At 42.5% G+C, this 22,013-nt stretch overlaps 1 protein-coding gene across 2 annotated transcripts in view; it reads right to left on the reverse strand.

The window, feature by feature from the left end:
- The window catches only part of RFTN1 (raftlin, lipid raft linker 1), a 99,546-nt gene extending 84,613 nt beyond the window's left edge, over positions 1 to 14,933 (reverse strand). Inside the window, exons 1-2 of one of the 2 annotated variants that reach the window (XM_063325145.1) lie at positions 14,577 to 14,933; positions 4,087 to 4,242 (exon numbers count right to left, since the gene is read on the reverse strand). In XM_063325145.1, coding sequence (XP_063181215.1) covers positions 4,087 to 4,231 — 145 coding nt within the window. In that variant the 5' untranslated portion in view covers positions 4,232 to 4,242; positions 14,577 to 14,933. Of the gene's footprint in view, positions 1 to 4,086; positions 4,243 to 14,154; positions 14,271 to 14,576 lie in introns of those variants that run through there. The other variant, XM_063325146.1, reaches the window with a different exon arrangement.
- Between the last annotated feature and the right edge of the window lie 7,080 nt (positions 14,934 to 22,013).

Below are 22,013 nucleotides of genomic sequence, written 5' to 3' on the forward strand. Positions count from 1 at the left end.
ATGATGCAGAACTGGACTGTACAAGTGAGACTGACTCAGTGAAGGAACGAGCCTTACAAGATAACAGCAAGGTGGCATGAATTCAGGAGCTGGATGAGCACACCAAGAATGAAGCTACATGTTACAACTGGGGCAACCTAATAGCTCACTGCTGCCAACAGGAGGAAGATCCTGTTCTTCCTCTGCACCATTTCTGACATTTTGCTGACCCAGCAATGAGTCATCCAATTTACAAGCCTGTTAATGTCTTCTTGACAATTAAAAAAAAGTGATGATTTTACCAATTTAATTCAGGTGAAATCTGGTGTGATTTCACCAGAGGGAGACCAGCAGCCCAGAAATTTTAGACACTACAGAGGATTAAAGAACTGAGCTCAGGATGACACTGTCCAAAGACAACACTGAAGACAGACTGATTTCTTAGAAACGGACACCTTAGCATAAACAAGACAGATAAGGCTCATAAGCAGACATTATAAAGACAACAATTCAAAACAAGCATAACCACCTCAAGGTTTTGAAATGCCTCAGCAAAGTGCTCCTTATTCCTTAAGTGCCAATCTACACTAGATGATAACCCTTTGCTACTATCAACTATCACACTTGCTCAAGAAGTAAAGGACAGTGGCAAATCTAACCATTTTAATTCTGAAGAACCATGCAGATCACCAGTGTTGTGGCACATGATGGATGCTGATGGGTTCTTCATAGTCTAATTTCCTCGAAAGCCTGGGAAATCTTTCTCTAGACACTTTACTTCCCAGTACATCGATTCTGTTGGGAGATGTCAGAATGAAGGCTATGCTTGCAACCTTAATTCTGCCTTTTGCATCTGTGCATTATTTATACAGTACCTAAATAAGTGATCAAACACTATCTTCATTGGACATCTGCGTCAGTGAAAAGCAAGGCTCAAGTTTGGAAATGAATAAAAATGTATAATAAAGGAGCGTATTTCCTTACATTCCTTTAGCTGTGTATGTCAGAAGGCAAACAGAAACCAAAAGACAGCAAGCAAGAAAAGTTGAGTTTCTGGCTAACATAGCAGAGAATGACCAGCAGGACAGCATTTGATCCCCGTTTTCAACAGAGTGATGCTAAGGGAATGAGTTCCTAACAGTGTGAGCTGATTTAAAGAAGGTCCTTTTTCTTTTCCTGACTGCATACTCCCACCACTTCTGCCAGCTCCGGCATTCTTCAGACCCTTACACAAGACACTGATCTGGAAGATGATAATGAAACAAAAAGATTGCATAGCCTTCTGCCAGATCCATGAGTTAAATCAAGTCGCAAAGCTGACAGGAAGCGAGAGAGGGGATAAATATCTCCAGATAACTTACCTGACTATGAAATTGCAGTTAAGACATGCAGTTAAACATTCTGGAAGTGATCTCTGGTTATCTGGATATCAGATTTGAGAATACAAGCAGTTTCAAACTGCGAATACAACCACCATCCACATTTACATCTAAAGTCAATGAGAGCTGCTTTTGGAACACATGAAGAAACACTAAGGACTTTGAAAACTTCCTGGCAGTAAGTAATCTGTGCATTAGCTCCCACTTGTAACATGGAGATAATCACACCCTTCTCACCGTTAAGACTAAATGCTTGTGAGAGATACAGTTATCTCTCACAGTAAACATTATAGAAAAGCCTCAGAGAAAAATGAGTACCGGTCTTCAGAGACAGGCCTGCTAGTGTTGTAAATAAGGCATAGAATAAGGCTACAATAAAATACTCTGCAGCTACTCATAATTTAGCATGGCTTATTCTAAAAACCTAATGAAGCAGAAAGCCCGTGGAAAAAATGATGTCAGGATATATATACACACTGAAAGGGCTAAAGTAGATTCACAGAACACAGACTTCACAATCCAAATGTTCTTTTTACACAGCTGCGAGCATTTCATTTCTAGAAGCCTCTGAATCCATGCAGGCATAGGTGAAACACTTATCAGTTTTGGTTATCTGCAGAGGTTATTTCTGAGCAAAAATATAAAAGAACCAGTGATGCTCTCACCATTGAGAAAAACCTGGAACTATGTGGTGGGATGTGAGCTTTCATACAGCCAATGACATGAATAGGGAGGGAGCTGCGTTAACGATGAGCTGTTGCTCTGCCAATCCTGAGGACACAGCCATGGGTGATACTAAGGAAAAAGAGCAGGAGCAACAACTCCATCCCCTCCTCATCTGCATATCCGCTGGCATCTTAGGAGACTGGAGTGATGGGGATACAACATGTCAAAGCAGAACTCAATGGGAGCTGAACAGCTTATCCTCTTTGGCAAGCCAAAGAATTTGATAAAACTACTTCTACTCACAGTCTCTTTAAAGCCATGCCTCCTGAAATCATCCTAAAGCAATCTATGATGAGTAAGAAAAACGTGTAAGTATCCTTTACAACAAACCTATCCATTTAATCAGATTTGGAAAGTCTGGATTTAATTTTTTGCTCTGTGCCAGACATCCTCTGTGCCTGAGGCAAGTCACATTGCCATTGCATATACTGATTCTTCCTCCATACAGTGACAAAGATGAGACTTCATGAGATAGCAGGAGAATGCTCACGCTAAAGCTTGTGAGGCACTCAGACAGAACAGTGATGAGCATCCCAGAAAACCCCATAAAAGTGTGTCCTCAATATTAATTCATATTCACTAATGACACAGTACATCTCAGTAAAAGTTATCAATCTATCAAATGACATAAACAGTTCATTTTGAAATAAAAATACGTAAGTGTAGAAACAACTGCAATACATAAACATGAAAAAATACCCTCTCCCTTAGGTTCTTTCAGTAACTGCAGGGCATCCCAATCCCAATACCCCCATTAGTATGACAACAAACAGAATAATCGGTGAATAAAAAGAGAAGCACAAAGAAAAGTCTGCAAAGACAAAATTTCTCAGCTCCCATACTGCCCACAAAAGCGCACTCCTGTCTGACCACCTACTCCAAACTTCCACCTTTTTCCAAATTCAAGTTCGCTTGTAGCAAGCTTTAAAAAACAACAAATTCACTCTACTCTGGGCTGAACATACTGAACTGCACTAGAGGTGTCAGGCCAAGAGACGCACCAGCAGCTCTTTGTCTGACACAGTGAGAGACGTACGGCTTTGGCTTTGCCTTTGACCTGACTTGCAAAACAAGAGAAGCAGCCGCGCACTGCAGGGCAAAAGCACAGAGGGTCTACCTGGCATCCCGCCAGCTAGCTCTAACAGATTTTGGTACTGTGTTGTTTTATATATAGCAAGAAGCAGGTCCCAGCCTTCTGCTCAAGCTTCAGATTTCCAAATGGTGCGAGGAGTAATCGCTTGTAGAACAGGCTAATTTTGAAGCGAAAGAGGGCACAGGCGATGGTGTGAGCAATACTGGCAGAGATGCTTGATGTCAATCAGGAAGTAAAGAAATGAAATATCTGTGAATTGTCATTTGAATTAAAGCATGACTATTTCAGAATTTCAGATAGGGGAAAAAGAAAAAAGGTAAAATCTGTATGAGACTGGACCTTCACCCCCTTTGATGTTTTAGATCTTCAGTGTCTCCCACTATCCTGTTTCCACCCACATGAGTGCACCTGTAAGTATCTGTACCCACATAAAAGTTATTTAAGGTAAGTTAGCAAAACTGAAAACACTAACTTTAACCTCTCAAAATACTCCTGAAGGAGCACAGGGAGCAGAAGGGGAGAAAGAAAAAAGAGCAGACCTGGGAGACCTGAATTGCTTTACCATATGAAACCTGGATAAAATGCAAACTAAGGAGAAAAAAAAAAAACAAAACATATTAGAGTAAGCCAAAAAAAAAAAAAAAAGGAGGGGGGAAGAGAGTGCGTGGTGTATAAGAACCAAAAATCTGAGAAGCTACAACTAGCTCTAAGGTTAACAATTTACAGAAAATTCTCAATAAGATCTCTGTGTGTCAACATTATGACTGAAGAGAAGGTATTTACTTAAAGAAACTAAAGACGTTTTAAAAACTTAGCTATTACATACACTATTCAAAACCCATTATGAAGCAATTAACATGTTAACTTGAATAGAAAAAAAAATTCTAAAGTAAAATATTGTGAACTTACTATCATTTAGTGTCGTGAAGTCCAGAAATCGATATTCATAGCAAACATCTATCTTGGTTTCTACTTGGGGCCTCTTTAAAGTTGAATAGATATTGCCAGGTCGTTTTTCATCATGCTTCTCTAGTTTGTTCAATCCACAACCCATTTCAGCAGCTCCTGATACAAAAAGGCAGGGAAAGAAAAAAGTGAAAACACATAAACACCATTCATTTTGGTTTTTTCTTTACGGTTTCATGCAACACAATAGTACATGACGGTGATTTTTATTTTTTAAATACAAGCTGCCTACAACCTATGTGAAATTGAATAATTAAATAAATGCTCAGACAGTAACTTAAGTATATACCACTTATATTATCCCTCCGGTATGCTATTATTTTACTGGAAAATTGTCAGTTTAATGCATGTATTTTGCATGTTTGACATGTATTCAGTAGTATACTCTGGAAGACACATATTCCATTACAAAAAGTGGACGAAAAAGCAAAATAACTTGCTGATATAAGGGTTGACAACTTAGTAACAATTTCTGCATGTGCAGTTATTATGAGAGGAGATAGTATTAGCTTTTACACAGATTTCTGTAACATTCAAATTAATACCTAGACTTGTAATTTAATGGAAAAAACAGGTCTGCAGAGGACTACCAGCATCTAGAAGACTACCTCATGGCCTTCCACCTCATTTTTTCAGGTAATCCACAGGAAATAATGGCGCTTTATGGATGCCATCTTCAAACCAGAAGAAGCACATGACCACAGAACTGGACTAGATAAATCTAGTTCTCCTTAATAAGCTGCCAGTCCACAACATTTTAAAGGATTACTCCTGACAACTATTTCTGCTACACATTAAATGTTTCTCAATATCCTGTATGTTACGGCTCATCTGAGTATGAAAGAATGGAAGAATCGCTTGGTGAAAATACTCAGATGATCCAAATCCTCTCATTCCTCTTCAACAACGCTGGTTGGACTGAGGGAAATCATTTCAACCAGCAGTGAGTATAAGGAGATAAAAAGACACACCAGCTGGGCACCTGAGGTTTTTCCATTACAACGCACCCAACATCCTGCCTCCACCTACATGGAGAAACTCATGTGACGGGGAGGGACATGCAGAATAAACATTCTGGGATGAAGAGGGGCTCCCGCAGGCCACCCCGGGCACTTCAAGGCATGGGATCCACTCAGTGTAAACGCTCTGCATGAAGCATCATAAAGATCTGCGTCAGGCTCCCTGCAACCTCCGACAGACAGCAATGAGCACATGAAAAACTTCAGCCACAGACTAGGGCTGCCTTTACCTTGACAGTTAATAAACCTAAAGCGGAGAATGAAAAACTAGCTCAGTTTCCCTATCTCCAAAGATAAGCTTACGCCACAGCTTCATTCCCTGAACAGTTACGAAGTTAGTCAAATTTCCAGCCCCAATGTATTTGGAATCTACTTGCAGAAATTTATTTATACTTATATTGTGCTTTAACTTTCATAATTTTTATCCCCCCTCCGCCCCACCGTCTTTCCTTGTGAAGTCATTTTTATGAAGTTACCATGTCCCTTCCTGTGCTCTGCTAGGATCAACGTGCTCAAGTCCTTTCCTGCCACTTACAAGACAGGATCTCTGCTCCCTTCATCACCCCACTCCCTCTTGTTTGTATCACTCCTGTTTTCATTTCCCTACATGAACACAGGTGACCATATGCTCAAAACGAGATCTTAACAGGGCCATTAAAATAACATTAATGCTTCCCTGTCTCTACTGCAAATAACATGCCTACTGCACCTAAAATCATCGGTCACAGGTGAATCACATTCAGAGTTTATGGTCAGCTTCTCAGTAGCCAAAGAACCTATTTCTCTTTATTTTTATCCAACACAGCTAATTAAGAAGTTCCCAACCTATAACAGAGGGCTTTGCTCATCACATAACCTTGCTCTATTCCATTGCATTTCTACGCTACTCAGTAATAATCTCATGCCATTTTTCTGCATTCCTGGAAGAGCTGGAAGTTATTTCAGGCTCAGCAACAGAGCCCAACTTCACATCATCTGCAGAGTCCGCGAGTACACACCTACGTCTTATTACAAAGTCACTACTAAATACACCAAAATAGGACTTACCAATACATCAAACCTTAAAACAATCCCATAGTAAATATCCGATCACACAGAAACTGGATGCAGACAGAACATTTGCTAAAAAGACGCAAGAAAAATAGATGGTGTGTCATACACATTCCTGAACTTTAAGTATTTGGGGATTCATCCAACAGATAACAACTTTCCCTGCTTATTTTGGAAGAAAAGTAAAACTACATTATTTTAACAATTTCTATAAATGAAAGATAGGTTTGGGGATTATTTTTTTTGACATTTAAGGTAAATATCCTCAAGATCTTTTTTTATTTTCCAAAATTGTATTTTCTACAATTTTTTTTTTTGGTAATGACAACTACTACTACTAAGTGAAAAAAAAGAGGATCATTCTTTCATATATACAGCAGCTTATTTCTTTTGCTTAAGTCTAAAGTGTTATTTCTTTTAATATATCAATGTATATTGTGTATTAATCTGCCTAACAAGATACGACGAGTATTTCCATGGTCTGTAATGGAACACACCCAACAGTGTACTTGTGCTTTAGCATACTGTAGAGTAAGGAACTAAGACAGCAACATGTTAGCAAGTGTATCTAATTTCTTGTTTCAGTGACAGCCCAGTAATTCTTACACATCTTAAGTATACAGAATGCTATTTTGTAAGGAAAAAAAAAAAATCCGTTTCAGAGGTCATTAAGCAGCAGCGCCTGCAACCCTTAGTTATACAAAGAGTCTGAAATCCACAAGATTCTTCAGACAGTGATGGCTGCGGAAGGAGGCCTTAGGGACTTGGTATTTCACATCATGGCGAGTTTTGCATTCTTTCCTAAATTCGGGTGAAAGTGCTAGAAAATACAAGCCTGCTTTTCCAGTGGCAGCCACGGACACTCTGCTGTGCTTCTCTAGCAAACATTTCCTTGGACCTTTTGAGAAAAACAGTCCACCCTCACTGCCCACGTGAGTAGTAGTCTCTGCAAACAGTGCCAACCCACAAGTCATTCAGTATGGAGACACCTGCCCACTTGGGACTGGACTGAAAATGTACTTTTTTTGTATTAATTCACTGAGTGACTGCTTACCAGAGACTGATTTTTACCTTCCTGCTGCTTGGCTAAAACTTCAAGTAGCATCCTTGAGGATAAATACTTCCCCACATTTCATTAAGTATAGACAATTATATGTATGTTACTAAAGCACACATGTGGAAAAGGATGCTTTCATTTGAATAAAAATGAGGTATCAGTAGGAAAAATAAGTTTGACAACACCACAGTCTTTTTTCACAGTAATTAAGACGCAAATGCTGCTGCAGTAGAAAAGAAATCTTAAGAAATAAAGTTCCTACTTTAATACAGGAGTCTAAGTATTTAAAAAATTCCAGAGATGAACGAACACTTAAAGTCTGCTCAAAGATATTGATAATGTGTGTCTGACAAGTAATCACTGAATCACTAAATTCTGCTCAATGTTATCCCACAAACTTCTACTGGGACAGCTTGCTTTATAACCTTCCAAAGATTTTTTTAACATTAGTGATTACTCTCTTCCTTCCTTTCCTTTGCCACAAAGTTAGTGCTGTTCAGAGTCTTTCCATGCCCGCCTGAAAACAACTCCTTGCTTTTCAGTTACAAATCTAGTTGTCAACAGGACATTATTCACCTTCTTAATTTGCTACATTGAAGTTATCAGAGTGCAGTAAGAGGTGTTCATCACTGATCATTACTCAAAGTAATCTAAACCCACTTCAGTCCCCTTTTTCAGCAGGTATATTGTTTTGCTATAAGGGATGCTTAAGGTTACTGTAGTATATGTATTTATCCTGGCTTTCTATACCCACATGTGAATTCTACTTTTTTTTATTCGGTATTAAAACAAAATATCACTAATACTCACTGTTTAGTAAATTAAAAAACAATTCTTCAAAAAACACTGCAAAATTTTCAAATATTTTTTGCTCTGCCGTAACTTTTCCATTAACGTAAAAATCACCTATCAACTCACTAGTTCCCTACATACAAGAAATACCTTGAGTGAGGGAAAAAGTAACACCTAATGAAGAATATTAATCACCAAAATTAATGTTTAGCTATGGGCTCTTACAGCTACATATGCTGGAAAAACTAATTCTGTCCACAAACTCACTTAGGTTGCAAATTAATCTTAAGTGTAATCTTCATAATATCTAAAATTAGTCTTGTGCTCAGCCACGTGACGATAAAACTAGAACTGAAACCCAGATCTAACAACAGATTTATTTTTTTTTTGTCTAGATCTCATTTTAATTTTGCGGAACATGAAAAATGGAAGCTGTGATGAGTTACAGAACAACAGCAAGGCCTACAGTCAATTAATTCATCTGTCTTGTGAATGACAGCAAAGGCCCCCACTGGTTAGGAAAAGAGCAGCTTTCATCTGCAAACTGACTTCAAAAATTTAACCCAGGTTTTGTACATACCAAGCAAACGCCCAACTTGCAAGCCACAGAATAAGCCTCTTGCCTCCACCTCCTCCTCCCCATTACTGCCCTGTGTCATGTATTTTAAGAATAGAGATGCTCTGGGGAGAGTCTAGAGGAACAGGACAGAAACCCACCCCAGCATGGCAAATAACCTGCCCCAAACACTCCTTCCCAATGCAAGTTTTATTGAAACTGGTACCAACCTTTGCCATGAAAAACAAAAAATTACAAAAAATTGTACTCAGCAAGAGGAAAAAAAACCAACAGTATTTCCATTCTTATCTCCGTGATCCATGAAAATGTGCGTATCTTGAATAAAATATCGTAATTTTTATAGCTCTCAGAGATCTGCCAAGTTTTCAACTCGTCATCTCTGAACGTAAGCTTTGTTAAAATACTCTCTGCAGCTTGGGTTTGCTTTCTCACTTTACTAGCTTGTGTTCAAAATAGACGAAATACAACAAGTTCAGAATTAGCTAACAAGAACAAGCATAAAAGAATATCATGTAGCTAACAACTTATTTTCTTGATAATAGTGTCTCAGGCCTCAAGAGTCCTTTTCAGCAAGAAGAGGGCACAAAGAAGAGAAGAAAAAAAACCCTGCCTTCTGCCTGTTTGGGGCTTTTTTGGGAACAAATGGAGCTAGCTTTCTGATGTACCACCCCCTCCTTTCATGGAACTCCATAACAATCTATCTCCAAGGAATAATAATGAAAATTACACTGAAACGTAACAGAACCACATGGCTAATGGAAGCTTGAATAGATTACCAGATTATGTAATTTAAGGGTTGTTTATCAACTAAGTATATACTGGCTAAACAGTTTATTTCAACTACATCAGTATTACAGAAAATATCGTGTCAATGAGTGCTTACAGGGATGATTTGAAAACACTTCCTAAACAATTCTTTTAAATACATATAGCATTGGAGTCAACTGCTAAGCATATAGCATTAGACTGAATATTCTAATACGCATGTAAATGCAATACACCACCACCTGAAATAGAAACAAGGTAATTTTAATATTTCTAATGGCATCCAAAGAAAACATGCCATACAGGCAGATTATGCTACTGTCAGCTTGTTTTTAAGCACAATTAGTGAAAACAAGCTTGCCTTCATTAACACATTTAAAATGTTTATTGTCTAGAAATAGTGACCTCATTTTGTAAGCTTTATCATCAATTCATTTATTTTTTAAAATACGTATCATAAATTACTGCTAAAGTTCCTTTCACAAAATCATGGAATACAGTGTTCTTACTGGAGAGTGCAGCAGCAAAACAAGGTAACTGCAATGTATTAATAGGCTTTCTCTCTTAATTTTGGTTAAGTCCTTTCATCCTGATTCTTTCTTCCATGGGTAACACTTAGCTACCTCACAGGGATGCTAGAAGGCTTTCACAAATAATTACAGGACTTCAAATTTGTTGTGCAGTAATGAGATGCACTTATTTTCTTAAGCCCTCACTCCTGCATCCTCACCTTTCCATTTTCAAAATAATAAGCACTTCACGCTCAGCTCAGTTCACTTGCTGGTATGTGGTCACTTAATTCTTGCATCCTTTCCAGTCTACAAAACACCAGAGTGTTTAGTCCCTCATTCAGCTCTAAACAAACCCTGACAGAGCCTGCAAATTATGGTCGAGTCCCTTTCCTAGCATAGTTAAAGCAATGAAGCAGAAGAGGAATAACAAGGCAAAAAAAACATCAGGCAGAGAAGCATAACCAAAGCAGAGGATTAAAAACTCTAGACCTGACAAACTGGATGTACAGGTAAACACAGAAAGGAGAGTAGTATGCTAGGATGATCCTTCGTACGTTCCCAGAATAGAGCTATGTTCCTGACATATCCCCATGTCCTGGTTTGAGGTAGAACAGAAAAGTAAGAACTTCCTACTTTTCAGAAAATTTTTCCTTCCCTGGCTTACCACTGTATAGGTTTTTTTGTGAGATTACACTTATTAAAAGGGAAATTCTGTACCTAGACACACTACTTGGTCCTTTTCGAAGAGTATTACTGTCCAGGTAGCTATGGAAGCACATATTCAATAAACACCGCAATAATTTTTATTTGTGAGGAAGGATCAGTTGTTAAAGTAAATAATGTTTACCAAGTAATTTAAAAGATTCTCCAAGTCTTATTTTGAAAATACAAAGAACAATTACTGTAAATCAGTCCTATCTATTGATGGATGTCACAGCTGACCAATTTTTTCACCATATACTTACCAATTTGACTAGCATTATCAGGATTTTAGACTTGCAGCTGATAACTAAATCTCTGCTTGCAGAAAGGTTGGTGAAAGAATAATCCCAGATTTATTCTTTATGATTGATTTTATTTAAATGAAACAGTAGAGTAACGCAAGTAAATCTGCAATTAAGGTTTTCAATTTCAAAAGGCAAATCTCAAAAACTTAGGGAACTCATTAGTGAGATGAACAAGAATGAAAAGCTGGAGGACATGAGCACAGGGGAGGTCTGGAACACGTTTAAACTATAATATGAGTATCTGCAGAATTTGTAACCCAAGGAAGTGACAAGAGAATTCATAAGAAGGTTTCCAGACCCAGTGAGATGAATTACCTAATAAAGAAGGAAAGGTAGAATAAGCAGAGAGCTTTCAAGGGACAGGAAAAAAGCTCAGCAGAGGAAACTACAGTCTCGGATCAAGAAACACCAGCACAAAGTGAAATGTGCCAGAAGCCAAGCCTAGTTAGAGAGGCCAAAGATACCACAACTAAACAGAAGCAGAACGCAAATCAGGAGGACTAATTTGGACTCATACCAAGAACTCTGGAAGACCTGTCATGATGAACTGCAGATCCAACCACTGGAATTAAAAAACAAACTATTGCACTAGGTTTGGTACCATCTCCCTGGGAGACAAGAAAGTGTACTGCCTATGCAAAAAAAGGAGGAAAACATAATTTGGCCAATTAAGACAATTGCTAGTTTATCCTCAAGAGTTTGCTAAACTTTAGGAAACTTTAAGAAAAAAAACCAAAATAATACATGGATAAATATGATATAGATTCAGTAAAGCTAAAACAGATTACCCTGACAGGTCTTATACACAAGTCACGAAGAAAGCACAGCCCTAGCATGCAGCATGTCAAATAACACGCCACAGTGATAACATGATTTCAACAAAATATTATTAGGTGCTATTTTTATTATGGCGTTCACAACACTAGCCTTGGGATCAACTCTACTGCTCTCTGTAACACACACTGCACTGTCCCTGGGCTACCTCTGCAGGCTCCCTGCCCATAACCAGGGGTTGCCACCAGCTGCACTTAACCCTCTCTAGGGAAACAAAGCTGGGTTGCCTGTGCGTGCATGTGGGTGAGAGGGTGGGAGGAAGAAAAGCAAACACGATCAGAAAGAACTGGTGGAGGAGAAAGGCAAGCCTTGTGCTGGTGTTGGGGGGCAATCTGAGGAACAGTAGGTTGGAGAGAGACCCTTGCTCCTCACCTACATCACCCTACAACGCTCGTCCAGAAGATGTAATGCTTGGTGATACCACAATGCTGTCTTTTACAGTACAGCAAAAGATTCAGATGGTACCACATATTTCTACAAAATACTTTTAGGCGTGCTATTGCCGGTCAAGATAATGAAGTATTATCATCACTGGACAAAGCACAGGTAACATTTTTTCTGAAATACCACCACCACAAATGTTCAAGCAAGATGCCTCCATGTGAAGACAGGAGACTACTGAGATGTGAAGGACTAGAGAACTACTCTCAAGAACTTAAGGGGAAACTTTAGTAGCTAACATTTATTATCTAGCAAATTAAAGACTGAATGGACCTGAAAGAAGCATGCAGAGGAACGTCAGATATGAATCCAACTTTCCTTTAAAGTTAATCCCACACCACTCTGAACCCACAGCAAACAAGCATGAAAAACAGATGCATGTTGCAATGTATGCACATTAGCTTCAAGGACAGCGAGTAAAACCATGGTAAAACACAAAGCTAGACAGACTTGACAGTCCTATGCTTACTGTCTTTTGCTAGTTTGCCATGGAGTAAAACCCTGGCCAACCAATTTGGGGTAAAAGGCAAAGTGGACCACTGGAGCCAGGTATGAAGCTGTGAAATATCACATGAAGTTTGGGGATAGAATAACAGTTACGTGATTATGTATTTCTTTTTATTTTTTTAAGTACAGGCTTCACAAATTTTTATCTTTGTTCTTCATAGGGCTGTGGCTCCAGCTTTTCAGCTTTTTCGCCACAGATCCTAAGGCCACTTCATTATACCCAATATGGTATCTGCGTTTCCCAGTACCACAGCTCAGAACTCCCCTAGGTATTTAATCACAGCTGTATACACTCATTTCATACAACTCTCTCTCTCTCTGTAAGACCAGGGGAATGCCAGCATTCAAGCAGTGGAAAGCCCCTTGTCTAATATAACTAACTTGAGGTTAAGTTAGATTCCTAAAATAACCCTTCGTTCTGAAACTTTTTTTTCTTAGAAAAAACAGAAATTAAACACAAAAATGTGACCGCTGGTATTGTGAAAAAGAGGGTTATTGCCAGTAACTTGTTATGTGATACCAGAAGCTGAAAAGGATTGGATTCATTAAAAACAAAACATAAAAGTAGATGTACAAAAAGATTTCCCCATGTAAACTAGAGATCAGCTATGTCTTGACAATGTTAATTATTCTCCTACTGAATAATAAAGAAAAAACTTTCTTGACTAAAGAGTGAATAAAAATAGAAGCAGTATACAATCATACCATGGCTTCCAAACTTTGGCTGAAAACTTTAAAGAATGTTTTGTCAGGTATAGTTAAATTTTTATTATTTTACATCCAGCAACCACTTTAGCACAACAGCCACCCCTACCAAGACGACTCCGTCCCCGCTGCCTGTCCTGGCCCAGCTTGTTCCCTGGTCCCAGCCGGCAGCGCGCTGGAGCCAAGCACGCTTAATGGTAATGGAGAACAAATGCCTCTCATTAATTATTTGACCAAGTTGGAAGTATCACAGAAGAGCTCTAAGAGTCCATCCAACTAAATTCCCGTTTTCCGAAAACATACAGGCTGCGAGAAGTAGCTGCTCTGTCAGGAATTAAGATGAACAAGAGAGGAGAGAGATGTATTTCACGCTCAGATACACAACTGCTGACCCTCGGTCGCCCTACCTCTCCTTATTTTGTCCTAAAAACGTGCGGACTTAAAAACGGCAATATCCATCCCAGCCTTTGAAAACAACCGTAAAATCACAAACCCCAGCCAGCCACACGATGGCACGCCGCGGTACGGCCGCTGCCAGGTGCCCGGCGTGCGGCGAGGGGCTGCGGGCAGACACCCGCCCGGCTGCTCCCGGAGCGCTCCCCCTTCCCCGGCTCTGCCTCGCCGCGGCGTCGGCCGGACGCGAACAACCGCCCCGGCTGGAAGCGATTTGCAGCGATGCCGCCTCCGGTCCCCGCAAGCGCCCCGGCCGCAGAAAGCCCCGGCGGAGCCCCGGGTGTCTCCTCACCGTCTGACAGGACGGCACCGCCCGCCGGCCCCGCCGCCTTCCCCCGGCCTAACGGCGAGCCCCCGCACCGGCCCCTCGGAAACGGCAACGACCGGAGCGGGCGGGACCGCCGCCCCCCTCGGAGCGGCCGTTCACCGGCGCTGCACAAACCGAAATCGTGCTCGGGGAAGAGGGAGGGAGCGCCTCCCCCCGCCGCCCCCGTGGAAGCCTCGAGCAGCCCCTCCGCAGCCGGGCACGCCGGGCAGCCCAGACCCCGCTCCCAACTTCGGGACCCAAAGGATCAAGACGACTCAGAGCCCGGTAGCCGCTTTCCCCGCTCTTCCGCGCCGACCCTGCCCAGTAGCGACCCCCCGACTGGCCCCGGACACCCCCCGCACCCCCGTCAAGTTTGCCCGCCAGGCCGGGCGGGTGCGCGTCGGTACCTGGGGCAGGCGGCGGGCGAAGCGCAGCCCGGCGGTGCTGAAGGATGCCCGGCGGGCGGAGACGGCCGGCCCCACTGACAGTGCTTCCTCCTCCTCCTCCTGCTGCTGCCGCCCGTACCCGCCCGCCGCGCTCCGGGGCCGCTCCCCCCTCGGCTCCGCCACGGGGAGGTGCCGGGGCAGCGCCGCGCCGCCACACGGCCCCGCCGCCCGGCAAAGTTTGTGCCGCGCAGCCTGGGGGCGGCGAGGAGGCGCCGGGCAGCTCTGCTCCGCTCCGAGCCCGGCCGGCCTGGGGCCGCGGCCACTTCCTCTTCCTCCGAGCTGCCGGGCCGAGCCCCGCGCCCAGCCAGGCAAGGACGGGGGTAGCGGCGCTTCCCGCCTCCGCCACCGAAGCGGCCCGAAGAGGGATTGCTCCGCCCGCCGGCCAGGGCTGGAAGTCCCTTCGGCACTGCCGGTCTCAGCCCTCAGCCCGCCCCGCGCTCCCCCCTCGGCAGCGCTGCCGCCTTCCCCTCCGCCTGTGGGCTTTCAGGCCCACACCGTCTGGCCGGACTTGGGCTCACCGCTGAGGAATCGGCCTCCTTGTACCCAGAACCTGACCCTCTCCTTTAATATGCCCGTTCTCTCACCCCCCCTCAGATGGGGGCAAGCCCTCCCTTCTCCAGGTCAAGCAAGTTCAGCTCCCTCAGCCTCTCCTTGCAGGACACATGCTCCAGCCCTGGCCTTGGTGGCCCTCCACTGAGCTTGTCCCAGCTTAACAACTTTCTTGTCAACAGCATTGTGAGGGGAGGATGATACACCTGCACACAGTATGTGGTCTAGAAGAGCCCTAATGAGCACCAAATAGAAGAAGATAACCACTTTTTCCGAGATACTGGCATGCTGCTGTTACCTTCTTTGGCTGTGGTCACCTTGCTGCCTCCCAACATCCCCACAGCCTTTGCAGGAGAGCTGCCACCCGGACACGCAGCCCTCCATTCCCAGAGGCAGGATGCTGGTCCTTGTTAAATTTCCAGTAGTTCATGCTGGCTTGTTCCTTGAGCCTACCCAGGTCCTTCTGGAGAGCAGCCCAGCCCTGAAGCTTGTCAACTGCAGCCCCAGTGGGCTCACGTGCAAACATGGCGACAGTGGATCCAGCCATTTCCTCCAGGTCCTTGAGAAAGATGTTAAATACAACAGGCCTCACAATAAGCTTTTTACCCATCTAGCTGTCCACCCACCCAGACATCAGAATCCTCAGCATATAGAAAAATAGCACAGGAGCCAGTGCCAAGCACCTTACTAAAGTTGCCATGGCATCCACTACCATTCCCATGCCTACAAATGCAGCCTTTCTATCATAGAAGGCAAACAGTTGGTGAGGCATGATGGCACCCTTTCTAGACACATAAAAATACACAAAAGCAATTCTGGTCCAAGGGCCCTCAACGATTTTCCTCGGGACCGATTTCCTCATGGTTCCCCAAACTGTCCTTGGCATTTTCTTTAAAAGAGTGCAACATTTGCCATGCTTCAGCTGTTCCTCCTTTAGTCCTCACCCCACTCTAAACAGTAGAGAGCAGGTGTGCTCAAAGCATCAGTCAGATCTTCCCTGCAGCCTCAGACACAGCCCAGCCGGTCTCAGATTTGCACAGATCAAGTTCTCAGAAGGAACCCCTGTCTTGATCCTCATCCATTGCTGGTAGCTCTTGCTGGAACCCTGCCTCCATGCACACTGGTCAGTAAGACCAAGAGGAAGAGCAAAGGCAGCTCTGAGTACATCAACCTTACCTGTGCGCACATTCAACAACAGGCCTACATATTCCTTGTTCAGCCTCTTGTTCTGTTTTTGAGAGCAACATGAGATTCCACAAGCCCTTGTGTGTGTCACCACCATCTCTACGGGCCTTGGCAACATTTCTAGTAACTCCTTTGCCATAACCTGTTCTTGCTTCCACCATGATAGTTTTGCAGGGAAGTTCTGGTGTTCCCCATTCAGCCTAGCTGGTGTCCCAATTCATCAACTTGTTTTCCTATTTGGATGTGCCACTCTTACGTAGGGAAAAGGTTCCTCTAAAAAACCTACCAGATTTCCTATGCTCCCTTCACCTTTCAGAGCTGCCTCCCATGGCATCCCATTTACCACTTCCCCAACTATGACAAAGTTTGCTCTCTGAAGTCCAATGACTTACCTTCCTCACTCCCTTCATGACCTTGAGCTCCACATGTCTGATCATCACTACAGCCAGGGTTGCTGTTACAACATTCCCAAACAATTCTTCCTTGTTAGTGGACGTGCATTTGTGCAACGCCTCTGGCTGGCCCATTCAGTACCACTACCAAGAAAGCTTCCTGAAATCTGCTGGATTGCTTGCATCCCACCATGTTACCCTTCCAAGCTGTCAGGGAGATTAACTCCTCTCCAAGCATCAGGATCTGTCACCCCTAGATATTGCTGAGTTGCTAAAGGTTTAATCAACCTTCATCATGAGTAGCTGGTCTGCAGTCCAACAACATGTGACCCTCAGTATCCTCTCCTTTGATCCTTACCTTTCTCAAGCAGTCTGTCATCCATCCAAGAGAGCTCCATACATTCCAGCTGTGCTTTTCACAGAGGGGGCAACCCTCTATCCTCATCCTCCCTGTCTCTCCAGAAAAATGTGTTTCCATCCCAAACGTCATGCTTGTGGACCAAGTCTGGAACTTTGCTTGCCACCTTTATTGTACTTCCCCCTGTTAGGTCAGAAACCTGCTCAGCCACTCCTAAACCACCCTTGATTAATACTGAAACTGCCTGAAGCCCTTATGCCCAGCAAACACAACTACATTTGCTACACTTTGCCCACTTAAGAATCTCTCTCCCTACTGTGCAGGTGCGTAAACCAAATTAAATTATGTAAAATATATAAGCAAACACTACATTAGAACCTCAATTCCCTCCTAACTGCAGAGTACTTCTGTATTTAAGTCTGGTATTGCGATGGATGAAATCTATTGGAAAGTACTCCCTCCACTTTTCCCCTCGAGTACCATCAGGAAACAAGAAAATTTCCCCAGAGTGGTCTCTGTCTGCGTTCAAGTCCTCTTAAAGCACAACTATCAGCATTAGCTAGTAGTCAGTAGCCAAAAGCATAACATCAAAACAGGGAAAATGAAGTTACTTCTTTAGCAGCGCTGAACTATGAAGCAAACACTAGTAATGCATTTTGCGTGGGAACTTTACTCATCTCCTTTTTCTATTTCCTTCTGTGTGTTTTTGTGTTTTCCTCTCCATTTCTTTTAATTATTTACACAGTTTTTCCTTTTTCCTCATCCTTCACCATTTTTCCTCCACTCATTAGTTTCTCTGGCTTTCCAACTGTGTGAGAAAGCAGCATGCAGTCACATCAGGGTGCCACGTAATTGAGCTGTTTTTCTGATACCACTGTTAAAGCATATGGGGAAGGATTGCTAAGTGCATAAGGAAGAAGTGAAAATGCAGCTTTCCTGTATTATAAACACATCAGGTCATAGATGGCTCCAGAAGGAGCATCCTGGGCACCAGACCTTGCCGACACCATAGCATTTGCAGATCCGCACCTCAGGGGTTGAATCAAAAGGCTGTCTGACAACATTAAAGACTTTTGCTGGTGTAATGTCTTCTCAGATACAGAAAGGGACATCACCACTAAGAAAACAACATTCCTGGATGGCCATAGATGGTTAAGAAGTAGCAGTCCTACGCAAATGAGAAGTGTTTCAAATTAATATTTACAGTGCATCACATGGCACAGACCCAGGTGCTACAAACCATCTTTCCACTACCCACTTGACAGTCAGTAACGATCAGACATGCCTGCAAACTTAGAGCTATCAGGTCAGGTGTTTGGGCGCACCAATTTCAACCCGGGATTCCACTACTCCAGGGTTAAGTATACAACCCATTAAGACATTTCTGCACTTCTTAAATAGAGACAAATTTGTATTAAAATTTTGTTCCACAGGATTTTTGACATGAAGGTGTTTTTCTCCGACTGCAAAAGTGCGTTACAGAAGCAGCAGATTAATTAGCAGGATAGGATATCTCTACTGTCACCTATTTAGGTATGTCTACATTGAAATTCAAGGAAACAAAGATGGTTCAAGTGCATGGTATCAAGGCATGTAAGTTGAAGCATAGCATACAATCTACCACTCTGAGAATTCCAGAATTCCACTCTGGCTTGCTGGTGTTCATACATTCTTTAAAAAAAAATAAGCACTGTTTCCATATTTTGATATTATTTGCCTCTTTCAGAACCATTTTGGTACAGATTTGATTTCATAAGATATTATCTAAAACTTATTCTGACTGTAACAGGTATTCCATGTGGTGCTCTAACAAGAGGGAACATTCTGCCCATGAAAAATCTGATGAACTTGAAAAAACCTAAACAAGCATCCTAGACATTTCAGAGTTGTTCTTTATACGTGTGTATATGTATATATATATAAAAATGCATGTGTATATACACACACCCCTCACCTCAGAAGAATAAACTCCTGCAAAACACAGTGACTTGGTAATTAAATAGTAAAATACTGCTCTAACAACCATTTAACTATAAACAACTGAAGGACCTTATTGCTTTAATCAACAGTAAAATGTTGCCCCGAGACACTCTGTTAGGGAATTTAGTTTACCTTAGGAGTTAAAAAGTGCTTTGATACACTTTATTTCTGTTTCTAGCCACTGTAATTTCTCTTGTCAACCCACACATTTAGCAGTGCAGAGCTCTACAACCTCCTGTACCACAAGCAGAAGTGATCCCATTTTCCATTTGCACTTTGTAGTCCTGGGTGCAGCTGGGTAAGGCAAGGTGTAAATTGCTACTGGTAGGGATTGAAGAATTCTGCTTTGCCAAATATCTGTACTTATTTTGGCACAGGCAGAGAAGATCACACATTGTGAAAAGCAGCGAGAAATCACATGCACAGCATTTCTCTCTCCTGCAAGGTGTTTCTAGTTACACCGCTAGATAACCCCTTGTTGGCTATTGCAAGCCTTATTTGAACAACTAATTGGAAAGATCCACATAAGCATAAGCCATTTATTTCTTTTGTACGCAACTCAATATACTGCCAGTTACTGTATTTCAACTGCAAAGTTAGACTCCAGCATTCAAGTTAACCACATCCCATTTTTCCAGTTTTCGCAGTAGTATGAAAAAAAAAATTAAAGCTAATTTAGAACAAAATTTGCTTCCTTTGTCAAAAAGCAACAGACGCCTGCAATATCACATTGAACAGGATTCAGCAAAACTTAAGTTACTTCTGATTAAACTTAAGTTAATCAGAAACAGATACAAAAATATCAGTAAAGAAAAATATTTTATTATTTACCTGCCACTCTGCACAAGCATGCTTAGTACATACTGAGATTTCTATCAATAAGATTAAATATGAAAGAAAAGCCGAAATATGAAAAACTAGACTCCATTTAAGATAGACAACTCATTTAGCGTATCTTACTCATTTATTTCATCAGGTATTATTGAGAACTAGGCCACAGCTCCTCAGAAATAACAGGAAAACTACATCCAAATCACAGAAGGAACCAAGACAGAATAGAAAGCTATGGAGAAGTCAGGTCGATACTGCAGCTAAAGAGAGAACTGTACCAGCCCCTATTGCTGGTTATTCTGCCCCAGCAGCAGGGCACAATCTGCCCTTTGCTCAGGAACAGCAGCTACTTTTCCCTTTCCAGGGTTCCGGAACAGAGAGAGTGGGCCAGCAGCTAATGCACTTATGTACTCAAGACTGGCTCACAATTTTAGCGCAATTAGTTGTTAAAACTAGCTCATATTCTATTTCCAAAGATAAGAGTAACTTCAACATGAGTCCTACCACTACATCATTTAATGGCAAAGAACTTTTTAATTTTATTTTTTATTATTTATTTGCTTCTATTGCCCATCTCTAGGCAACTACTAGGGAGCTGCAGAGGCTAGATATCATTAAGGATCAATTTTCTATTTTGGAGGCTCTTTCTGAGAGCTGTTTTCTATCATTTGGAAACTTAAAATACACTTGTGGCCATAGATTTCTCAAGACTACACATAGTTTATAACATTATGTGCAGGTAACTTTGACTTGATCAGTATCCGATAAGATATGCCTCTGTAGGAGTAAGAGGAAAGCTGTGGCTACATATTTACTGATAATCTATTTAACTCATCCCTATTTATTTTACCTTTCTTGAATGTTTCATTACACATTTGATCAAAATTATTAATGAAATGAGAATGTGAAATCTGTATAATTTCTGCTAAATGCAAGCTGTAGAATAACCTTCAGAGACAGGAGAGATATGCCACAAAATCACAGAATCTTAGACCAGTTGAGATTTGGAAGGGACCTTAAAGATCTAGTTCCAACCCCCCTGCCATGGGCAGGGACACCTCCCACTAGACCAGGCTGCTCAAAGCCCCATCCAACCTCATCTTGAACACTTCCAGGGATGGGGCATCCACAGCTTCCCTGGGCAGCCTGTTCCAGTGTCTCACCACCCTCACAGTAAAGAATTTCTTCCTAATATCTAATCTAAATCTACCCTCTTTTCAGTTTAAAACCGTTGCCCCTCGTCCTATCACTACACTCCCTGACAAAAAGTCCTTCCCCACCTTTTCTGTAGGTCCCCTTAAGGTACTGGAGGGCTGCTATAAGGTCACCTCAGAGCCTTCTCCAGGTTGAACAACCCCAACTCTCTCAGACTTTCCTCACAGAAGAGGTGCTCCAGTCCTCTGATTATCTTCATGGCCCTCCTCTGGACCCACTCCAACAGGTCCATGTCCTTCTTACGTTGGGGGCTCCAGAGCTGGATGCAGTACTCCAGGTAGGGTCTTACGAGAGTGGAGTAGAGGGGTAGTATCACCTCCCTCACCCTGCTGGCCACGTTTCTTTTGATGCAGCCCAGGATACAGCTGGCTTTCTGGGCTGCAGGCGCACATTGCCGGCTCATGTTGAGCTTCTCATCAACCAACACCCCGAAGTCCTTCTCCTCAGAGCTGCACTCAATCCATTATCTGCCCAGCCTGTATCTGTGTTGGAGACTGCCCCGACCCACTTGTGTGCACTTGACCTTGTTGAACTTCATAAGGTTGTCACAGGCCCACCTCTCAAGCCTGTCAAGGTCCCTCTGGATGGCATCCCTTCCCTCCAGCATGTTGACCGCACCACAGAGCTTGGTGTCCTTAGCAAATTTCCTGAGGGTGCACTCAATCCCACTGCTCATGTCACCAACAAAGATGTCGAACAGCACCAGTCCTAGTACAAACTGCTGAGGAATGCCACTTGTCACTGGTCGCCACTTGGACATCAAGCCATTGACCACAACTCTTCAAATGCGGCCATCCACTGATGGACAACTTGGCTGCAAAATGGCTGCATACAAAAAACTGCTGGCGAGAGAACAAGACTTACTGCTTCATCAAGGCATCACTAAAG

The sequence above is a fragment of the Chroicocephalus ridibundus genome, chromosome 2 (assembly GCF_963924245.1).
Source record: "Chroicocephalus ridibundus chromosome 2, bChrRid1.1, whole genome shotgun sequence".
Lineage (NCBI taxonomy): Eukaryota > Metazoa > Chordata > Aves > Charadriiformes > Laridae > Chroicocephalus > Chroicocephalus ridibundus.